The sequence below is a fragment of the Pipra filicauda genome, unplaced genomic scaffold, assembly GCF_003945595.2.
Source record: "Pipra filicauda isolate LSUMZ 115617 unplaced genomic scaffold, ASM394559v2 scaffold3_size10097308_pilon, whole genome shotgun sequence".
In the NCBI taxonomy this organism is placed as follows: Eukaryota; Metazoa; Chordata; class Aves; order Passeriformes; family Pipridae; genus Pipra; species Pipra filicauda.
This window is the reverse complement of record NW_024104532.1, coordinates 5,577,809-5,587,644: the sequence shown is the minus strand read 5'-3', so window position 1 is coordinate 5,587,644 and position 9,836 is coordinate 5,577,809. Positions and strand designations below refer to the sequence as shown.

The 9,836-nt window shown below is 45.9% G+C and overlaps 1 protein-coding gene across 1 annotated transcript; it reads left to right on the top strand.

Moving 5' to 3' along the window:
- Positions 1-452: 452 nt before the first annotated feature.
- YIPF5 (Yip1 domain family member 5) lies at positions 453-7,394 on the top strand. Its single transcript, XM_027718775.2, has 6 exons — positions 453-541; positions 789-897; positions 2,098-2,270; positions 3,527-3,672; positions 5,220-5,401; positions 6,233-7,394. Exons 2-6 carry the CDS (start codon positions 797-799, stop codon positions 6,393-6,395), a joined length of 765 nt encoding a protein of 254 aa, XP_027574576.1. The 5' UTR covers positions 453-541; positions 789-796; the 3' UTR covers positions 6,396-7,394.
- Positions 7,395-9,836: the final 2,442 nt, after the last annotated feature.

Sequence of the window (9,836 nt, the reverse complement as noted above, 5' to 3'; positions counted from 1 at the left end):
TAAAGGGAGGTTCTAACTGCTGATGCTTTAGCGCCCAGTGAAACGTAGACACAACTTTATTCCTCGAGTGTATTTAAAGGGGAATGTTTCTCCTTTCTTTCGATTTGAGGCAAAACAACGGCGAGAAGTGACTGCGTTTCGCAGCCTCGGCTCTAACGATGCAGGCAGGGAATGCCTCCAGCTCCTCCTGCGCGGGAGCTCCGCCACCGCCCGCCTGCCACATCCCACAGCCCGGCGGGAGGAGCCGAGGTGTCCCACGGACCGGGCCGAAGGACACCGACCCCCGGCCGTACCCCGGCCGCTCCTGCCGCGGCCACCCCGCGCCCTCCCGCCGCCATTGCACCTCCGCCCCGCGGGGCGGGAGGCGGGGCCAGGGCGGGGAGGGGCTGTGGGCGGAGCCAGTCGGTGGGCGGAGCCAGGGCCCGTGGACGGGCCCCATGGTGCGCATGCGCGGAGCGGCCCGCCCTGTCCCGGAAGCGGTGTCGCGGCCGTGACACGTCGCAGGGGCCGCGGCGGGAGCGGGGCCGGGCCGGGGCCGCGGGTGCGTCCGGGACTCGACCGGACCGGGCTGGGCCGGGGGCACCACGGGGAGGAGACGGCACGGGGGCACCACGGGGGTGGGGCGGAGCGGCGGCCGAGGCGCTGGGGCAGCGCGCGGCCCGAGGAAGGGAGGGAGGGCTGGGGGCCGCGGCGGGGGCCGGGCGGCGGAGGAGGCAGCGGGCAGAGCGGGCCCGGCCCCGGCCTCGGCCTGGGGAGGGTTCTGGACCCGCCTCGCTGTTCCCTTGCAGAGGTGGCGATGTCCGGGTTCGACGGCTTCAACACCGAGTTCTTCCAGACCAGCTACAGCATCGAGGACCAGTCGCAGCCCTACGACTACAACGCGCGGCAGTACAGCAAGTAAGTCCTGCGTGTGCTGTGTGTCTGTGCACCCCCGGCGCCCCTCGGCCTCGTAGGGTCATGGATGGGGTTGGTTGGAAGGGACATTAAAGTCACCCCTTTCCACACCCTGCCATGAGCAGAGACACCTTCCACTATCCCAGGTTGCTCCAAGCCCCATCCAGCCTGCCCTTGGACACTTTCAGGAATGGGGCAGACACAGCTTTTCTGGGAATTCCATCGCATCCCCTCACCAACCTTCAGAGGGAAGAACTTCTTCCCAGTGTCCCATCTAACCCTGCTCTCTGTCAGTGGGAAGCCATTCCCCCTTGTTGTGTCACTCTGGGCCCTTGTCCAAAGTCCCTCTCCACCTCTCCTGTAGGTCCCCTTAGGATGCTTCTGGGGCAGTCTGTGTATTTGGGAAAGGATTGGCATTTCAGCCAACTACTGTTCCCTGTAAATGAATCCCTGTTGCTCTGTTTGATGAAGAGCTTAACTCACAGTGTGTAAAAGGAGATCTAAGTTTTGTGTTTAATTCTCTGCCTGCTACATTTTAGAGCAAGTACTAGAAGACTGAAAGAAAGGCTATATGAGTAATCTTAATTATCTGAGTAACCTGCATCTCCTTGGGAAAAGAAATGGTGTTCTTCTGCAAGTCCTTCTGCACTTGGGGACTAAAAATTAGTGTCACGCAAATGAGCCAGCAATGTCATGGTGATTCCCAGGCTGCAGGAGGGAAGTGTGGTGGATGTTCCTGGGTCAGGGGAGATCCTGGGAGCCCTGTGTGAATATCCAGCCTTGGGCTGAACGGTTTGGCCACTTCCCTATGATGGATGGAGCAGGTCAGTGCCTGTTTGTGACCTGAACAGGGTTACAGTGCTGAGACTGAACTCTGCTAACACAAGGAGAGAAATGACAAGGAGTTCTAAATTTTTTTCTTTATATTTCCAGAGTTAAATATTTTGGAGATGCTTACTGAAACCTCTGTGGTCAGACTTGGGAATGATCAGTGGCCAGAATAACTTGGGAGTTTGTTTAGGGCAGAGGATGTATTCGATTGGGCTTTTTCATAAAGGATCTGAGTACAGGACCATCTAATGGGGCTTTTAAGAAAGAATGAGGGATTTGCTGTGGTTTATTTGCTGAAATAAGCTTTGCCTTAGCAGGAGGTGTCTCAAATGCAGCTCTGTGTGTGTCCTAACGAGGTGTTGTGCTTTGCAGGCACTATGGAGGCTATGAGTACTCTCAGCAGGGCGGGTTTGTCCCTCCCGACATGATGCAGCAGCAGCAGCCCTACACGGGGCAGATCTACCAGCCAACACAGACCTACACTCCTACTTCAGCACAGTCTTTTTATGGAAGTAATTTTGAGGATGAGCCGCCGCTGTTAGAAGGTATAACTTTATGTTATGGCCCAAATCCAAAACTATTCCTAGTTTGGGGATAAGTTGGTAGCATTGTGTGGATTCCCTGCTGCTGAAAGTGCTCAGTGGATTTGAAATTCTCATTGATTTTTTTTTTTAACCTGTATTTTGGTGTATGAAATACCTGTTTTTGTGTGAACTTTTGCAGTTTTCAATTTGTGCTTTATTGCTTCACACCAGCTGCTCTGTGGCAGATTTAATCAATTAACTGCAAATGCATGAAAAAACCCTTTATAGTTCTGTTGTTGCAAATAATACTTGTAACTGTTTTGCTAAAATTAATGGCTGCAGGAACTTACAGTTTATTCTTGGTTAGAACTGGAATGTTTCATTGCCAGCAAGGAATGCTAAACTGCAGAAATGCCTGTGTAGAATACAACCTGTGCAGGGTGCCAGAGCGGATGTTCATTTACTGACTGGATTGATGAAATCAGTTTCCAGCTTATATCCATTATTTTTCAGTTCCAAACAACTGAATAAACCCTTGTTGTTGCTGGGTAGAGAGGCAGGTGTCTGTCACACCTGCCACCTGTACCCAGTCACGATACCTTCCACCCTCTGGGCTTATTTTAAGTTATTTTTTTAATTTTTATTTATTTATTTTTTATTAATATTCAGATTAGTATTTGACTTACATAGATGCTTCCCAGAGCACTGGGAAAGATGTAACTGCATCTTAACTCGGGTTTGAGGCACAGCTCTGGGCAGAGTGGAGGGAGGGAGACTGGAAATCAAACCCAGCTGGAGGGAGCTGGGAAACTCCTTGTCGCTAGACACTGCTCCAAGGGGTGAGGGGTTTTTAGTGGGCTCACTGGCTGGTGTGTGAAAGGGAAATCCCTCAGGCATAATTAACTGTAGAGAAGCTCCTTTGAATTAGAAATCCTTGAGGCAGCAGTTGTTGGAGACCTGGGGAAGCTGCATGGTCTGTGCTGGTACCTTTGGTGCACAACAGGGAACTAGGCTGAAGGAACCTCTAGGCTGCCCCAAAACACTGTTTATGCTCTTACCTGGTCCTTCAGAAACCACCTGGGCACTTCCCAGCGTTTGAGACCAGGAATGTGTGAAGGCAACACAAGGAAAGATGGGATCAGTCAATTCTCTGCTCCCCATCGGGTGGCTCTGGACACGTAAAAGAGGAGAGGCAGGGAAAACTTAAGAGTCGAGCAAATGGGGGTGACAGGAAGGGGAGGAGTGAAATCAGTGTGCGTCATTCTTTTCATTTGTAGAACTGGGGATCAATTTTGACCACATCTGGCAGAAGACACTGACGGTGCTGCACCCCCTGAAAGTGGCCGACGGGAGCATCATGAACGAGACGGATTTGGCCGGACCCATGGTCTTCTGCCTGGCTTTTGGAGCCACGTTACTGCTGGTGAGACACTGCCTGCAAAACGTGGCTGTTTGTGCATTAATGTTCTTGGAAACACTGGGAAAAGAGCCACGTTACCTGTGGGTTTATTGGAAGTGACTTCTTGGCATGGAGGACAAAAAAGCATGTCCTGGCCAAGGATTTCTTAGAGCATCCTGACTTGGAAAGGACCCCCAAAGGTTGTCAAAGTCTGACTCCTGGCCCTGCACAGGACAATAATTTGTAGCTATATGGAAGAGGCACTGGGGCCTCACACGCCAATGGAATCAATAAGTCCTGGCGTGTGAGGTGTGACTTTCAGTGTCAAGTCACTTCTGAAACAAACCTGCTTTCACATTCATTTATTCTGCTTGATAGGTCAGTCAGTGGTGAGGCCTGGTGGGTTTTTTTAATTGAGCTTAATTGGAATAAGATTGTGCTTTAATGCCTCACAAGTGTCAATGATGAGATGACAGAGTAGCAGCAAACAGTGTTCCTTGGCATTGAAAGCTTCAGGGTTTTTAATCAGTTTTTATCTTTGAATGCCTCAGGCACTGCTTTTCATTTCTGCCTAAAATTTCACGTTGCTGTGACAGTTAGAACACGTTTTGGTACCGAGGGGACTTCAAACCTACTTCAATAAGTAACCTTTATTTATGGAAACTAGGCCAGTCAAATTAATGAACGTGTTTATAATAGATATGTTTGAAATTTCTTTTCCTAAGAAATTGTTGGTTTCTCCTGTGTGCTTTCCTAAAAAAATCCATGGAATGAAGTGAAAGGAAGTGAGCTGAGCATGGCACAGGTCGCAGAAAGTGTGATTGTTTCCTGCAGTGCTTGAGGAAGAGGAGAGGGGGATTTTAAGTACCTTTAGGGGGGACACCCTGGAAGCTGCACCCTGGGAGCTACCTGGCCCCATGTCCTGTTGGGTGTACCTTGGGGCAGGGAACCATCAATTTTGGCCTAGGAAAACCAGGTGATGAAATAAGATACGCTGAAATAATCCGGATGTGCTTTCTGCATGCTTGTTATCAAGCAAAAGTTTGATTTTTGACTTTTTAAAATCTATCTGAGTTAATCCTGAGTTCATACTCAGTCTTTGCAGCTCAGCTTCAACTGTTCCTGGGAATTATAATTTACCTTGTGCCATAACTTTGTGCAGTCTGTCACAAATTAAAGGACTACAGCTCTGGATTTCTTAAAAAGTTCCTCAATTACAGTTTGTCGGTCTTTATGTACTTGTTCTGTAAAGATTCTTATTGCAAGTAATCAGTCTGCACGAGCAGTTATTGATTAAACCTGAAGAGTTCATAGGCTGAGATCAGAGAATAACAGTCTGATAAAAATCTGTTCATTAAGATCTGCAGAGTCAGGAGAAATTCCAGCCTCCTGGGTGGCTGGAGTGTGCAGGTGCCCTGGGGCTCAGGTGGGGGAGCAACTGCCTGTGGGATGTGAGGGTGGGGGTAAAGGGGAATGAAGATACCTGTAACCATCCCTTCCTTATCCCTGTGGGGGTGGATAGATTTTTATCCCTCCCATAACTAGCACACATCCCTCTGCTTGGCTTCCAGGCCGGGAAAATCCAGTTCGGTTACGTGTACGGGATCAGTGCAATCGGCTGTGTGGGGATGTTTTGCCTCCTGAACCTGATGAGCATGACTGGGGTCTCCTTTGGCTGCGTGGCCAGTGTCCTGGGATACTGCCTGCTTCCCATGATCCTGCTCTCCTCTTTTGCAATTGTATTTTCACTACAGTAAGTACTTTTACTCTATAATTTGATAAAAGATTCGTGTCCCGAGATGATGAAGGAAGTTATTGAAAGGAATTTTCATATGCAGTGATAAAGCTTTGTATAATTTGAATATGACAGGATTTTTTAGTAAATGTAAAAACATAATTATTAACAGTTTTCAGGTATTTACTGGGGGAAAGGTGAGTGAATACTGGTTTTATCTCAAAGTCAGTTGACAGCTTTTAAATAAATAGACTCCAAGAAAAATCTCAGATTTGTTTTCAGCCAGCTCTGAATCTGCCAGATCTCAGTACCTGTAAAGTCTAAAAGTAAATATTATTTAAGATGCAAATTAGAATTTTACAAACAGAAGAAAATGAGTGTGGTTCCTCATAACTATGAAATTAGGGACTGAAAAGAAACAGTTACCACAATTAGTCCACTCACTGCTTTTATGTTTCAGATGCACAGAGTTAATTTTGAGGGAGTCTTATGCTGTTGTAGTTGACTAATACTGTTCTGGAGTTTCAGAATCACAGACTGGTTTGAGTTGGAAGGGACCTTAAAGCTTATCCAGTTCCACCCCCCTGCCATGGGCAGGGACACCTTCCACTATCCCAGGTTGCTCCAAGCCCTGTCCAGCTTGGCTTTGGACACTTCCAGGGATGGGCAGTCCACAACCTCTCGGGGCAACCTGTACCAGTGCTTTTAATGGGTCTATTTCATTTAATGTCAAACATAAAAGCTAAAATTCATCATAGAATCTGTACAAGGTGTCAGATGAGTCCAGGTGTGACTCCTGTTAAGTGTGTATACACATGGCTTACATGAATTCCTTTTTCACCTTTCCAGGGGGATGATGGGGATTATTCTCACGGCTGGAATTATTGGCTGGTGCAGCTTTTCTGCTTCCAAGATCTTTATCTCTGCCTTAGCCATGGAAGGACAGCAGCTCCTCGTAGCCTATCCCTGTGCTTTGCTGTACGGAGTCTTCGCCCTCATTTCGGTGTTTTGAACAGACTGTCCAAACTGGGGGACTCTGGTGGGCCAAAAGGAAAATCCCAACTTGGAACTTGGAATTGGACCAGAAACAGCTGCAAACAACTGTCTCGTGTTGCTATCATGAAACTTAGACCAGTTCGAATCACCTGGAACAATGGAAAAATGTCTCGTGTTCACTTTTTTAGGACTTTGAATACTGTTTTCAATGACCTGGGGTGCCCAGAGCTTTAATACGTGTTCATGCTTATCAAGTTCCTGTGATTTCTTTCCCATTCCTAGATCTTTAGAAAAAGTAACTTTTGGTCGTTTATTTGAGAGTTGTGATTTTTGTTTGTTTGTTTTGTTTTGTTTTTTAGGGGAGGGAGAAGGGTTACAAAGGTTATAAATTGGTAGATTTTTATCCAAAACTGTTAATGGAGCTGCCATGGATTTGGGGTACTCTGTATAAATCTGCAGTAATGAGGAACCTGTTTCCTGACCCCTCTTACCAAAAACAAAATGCACAAATGAACAAAAGGAATTAGACTATTTCCTATATCTTAACCAATATACTCTTAAGCTCTTTGGTCTCAATTATTTGTTCATTTGCTGTGAGAGTATTTCAGGATTTAAGATACTTAAATTATGAGTTAGAAAACAGATGCTTAAAAGTGAAAGGGATCTGTAATTCTGTCACACTTGAAACATGACCACATTTGGGTGTCTGAGTAGCTTTATGTTAACATGGATTTCTGAAGAGGACTTCGACAGAGGTTCTTTCCTTCATGGTGCACATACTGGTAGATGAAGAGGAATCTCTTTTGCAGTACTTCCAAGGAAAACACCATTTTGAAAACGTTAATGCTTGTCAGTATTGTAGTTACTGTAAAATAATTTAAGGCATATTGATTAAATTTTCCTTAAATTTTGAAAAAGGTCTTTTATCTTCCTAATCTTTCTTTTTTAATGTTCAGTTACTAAAATAGAAACTTCCATATCGAAGCAAAATCACAATTAAAATTGAATTCCATGAGTGGATTTGGTATTTGCTTCAGTCGCAAATAGTTAATGAGACATATAACCTGGTTTACAGTGTTAATCACAAGAATTCTTACAAGTGTGAGAAGTGGGAAAGTAGAAGTGGTTGTTCTTCACAAAAGCACTTGGTAATTTGTAAAATAAGCAGGAGCAGGCTACAGACACGTTTTATTTTTATACAGGGGAGGTTACTTACATATGTAATAATTCCATGCCCCCAACCTGGAAATGAAAAAGCTCTGGCAAAGTGCTGGATTACAACTTCCATTATTTCAGCAATTTAACCTGAGGGATTTAACGTCACTGCAATGATTCAGGTGTCACTCTGGTGTCCCTTTGTCCTACCCATGGAATGAGCTATTCCAGAGTTGAATCAGCTCAGCTGTGTTCTGTTATCACTTTCTGGTAAGACTCCACTTGGAATCCATCTTCAGGGGAAGCTTTCATCCCAGTGACAAAGGAATGAATCATTCCAAAGGCTCAGCACACACTTTTGTTTGTTTTCCCTTAGTTCTGTACATTCTCCTTGAAATATCTTCCTAGTGCCACTGGAAGTTACTGCCCAGGTCCTTTGCTGGCCAGAGGCAGCTTCTGCTCGTGTCTCTGGAAGCTGTGGGAAGTGTCTCTTGAGTGTTAAGCCTTCAAGGACCCCACACTGATGCACAAACCATTTTGACTTCATTGTGTGCTGAAACAGGCTGGGACAGTGAATTTTGAAGCTCACAGGCACACAAAACCCTTCCAGAAATGAATTCAAGAGCCCAGATGATTTTCTCCTTTGATATGCTATTACGAATTACCATCCTAAATAAATGTGGTGAGTGGATTTTATTGAGCAAAATGTTTTACTCTGTAGTTCTGATGACTCTGGGACAGATCTCCCCTGCCCTGGGGCACCAAGTTCTTTTAGTCAAGAACACGATGGAGCACCATGTCCTGTGTCTGTGCAAATAAACTGCAGTGATTACTAATGAGAACTAATTAAACACACAGTGACTCTAGTACATAGAAAAGCTCCCATACTTTGAGCACATCAGGTTCTAATATTCCAGTATTGTATTTTGAGAAGCAGCTAATTCAGCTTACCCTGCATATTCCAGTGGGTCTTGAAGCTTGCAGTGATTACATAGATACCTTCCAGGGTGATCACCTGATTGTTGAACTGTTAGAAATAATATCTTCTTTCACCACAGAACAAGCAAGATTCAGTGCACAGGAAAAAAATAAAATTATCTTGTCTCAGTGTAGCCCTGGCAATGCAGCTGCTGGGTTTGGAGAGACCACAGGAGAAGGGCTTTATTTAGATTTAGATGCTCACAAAGTGAGCAGTGGAGGATACTGCATGTTCTACTCCAGCAGTGGGAGTTTTCAGGAGTGTTTTGTGTTCCTTAGCACAGAATTTAGCAGTGGGTTTCTAAGTGGTCTCTTGGGGGCAGAGAGGCACATTTGGAACAGAAGGTCCAACACTTGAATTCATGGAGGACTTGAAAAAAGCACAGTGTTATGTCTAGACTGGTTGTATTAAATACCCCACATTTCTGGTACATTAATTAATGTGATTGCATTGACTGCTTATTGCCTTTCCAAAATCAATCCCATTGATTCTCTGTAATGAAGTTTTGTCCTAGTTCTTGCTTCAATTTTAGTTACATTTCAGATGATTCAATCTTCCCATCCTGTAGAAGGTCAGGATTGGATACTGTAGCTCTGTGCTCCCACATCTGCCTTTCATAGTAGGACTTTTTTTTTATTATTTTCCAAATCTGGACTCGCCCACAACTGTTCTTGTCAGGATTCTCACCTGGTTTTCAGGTGAAATACCAGCATCACTTCTTCCACTCTGTATTGTCTCTTGACATTTTCATTGTTACTCACCTTAAACCATTCACACACAAATGCTGGAGCTGCTTTTTTAAACCCACTTTTATTACCCCACCCAATCTTGAACTCACTTCCTATCCTACAAAGTTGAGAATTACCTTTCCCAGCTTGTCCATTTCTCATCCCAGTTTGTTGGTGCTGTGACACTGACTCTGTTTTTCAGGTCATTTGTGCTGTGAGGCAGCTGCTGCTGCAGTTCAGTTTGGTTCTGTTTCTGTGAGTATCAGCAAATTGTGGGGCACATCCTGTACAAAAAGCATGTTTTTAATGTGGTCTTGTGCCTGTCACCCCTGCACTGGTGCTGGGATCTGTCCCTGAGGGGCTGGTGCTGGGTCAGTGGTGGGTGGAGGCCTGAACGGGGGCTGATGTGGGTTGTTGTGTGGGCCAGATGTTCCTCCATCCTTGAGGTGGGAGTGGAGCATCCTGGAGGTGTGTGGGAGCACCAGCAATTCCTCGTGCTTTGAACTGCCTTCTCTCCAAAATTACCTTATTTCCAGGGGGTTGAGTGATCCACTGGGATACTGGAAAGGCCATAAGAAGCTGGAATACCCTCAGG

What these genes read in the sequence shown, in the direction of transcription:
- YIPF5 (XM_027718775.2), top strand. Translation starts at nt 797, where the DNA reads ATGTCCGGGTTCGACGGCTTCAACACCGAGTTCTTCCAGACCAGCTAC. An exon ending in AACGCGCGGCAGTACAGCAA is followed by an intron (nt 898 to 2,097) that starts GTAAGTCCTGCG and finishes TGTGCTTTGCAG; the next exon opens with GCACTATGGAGGCTATGAGT. An exon ending in GCAATTGTATTTTCACTACA is followed by an intron (nt 5,402 to 6,232) that starts GTAAGTACTTTT and finishes TCACCTTTCCAG; the next exon opens with GGGGATGATGGGGATTATTC.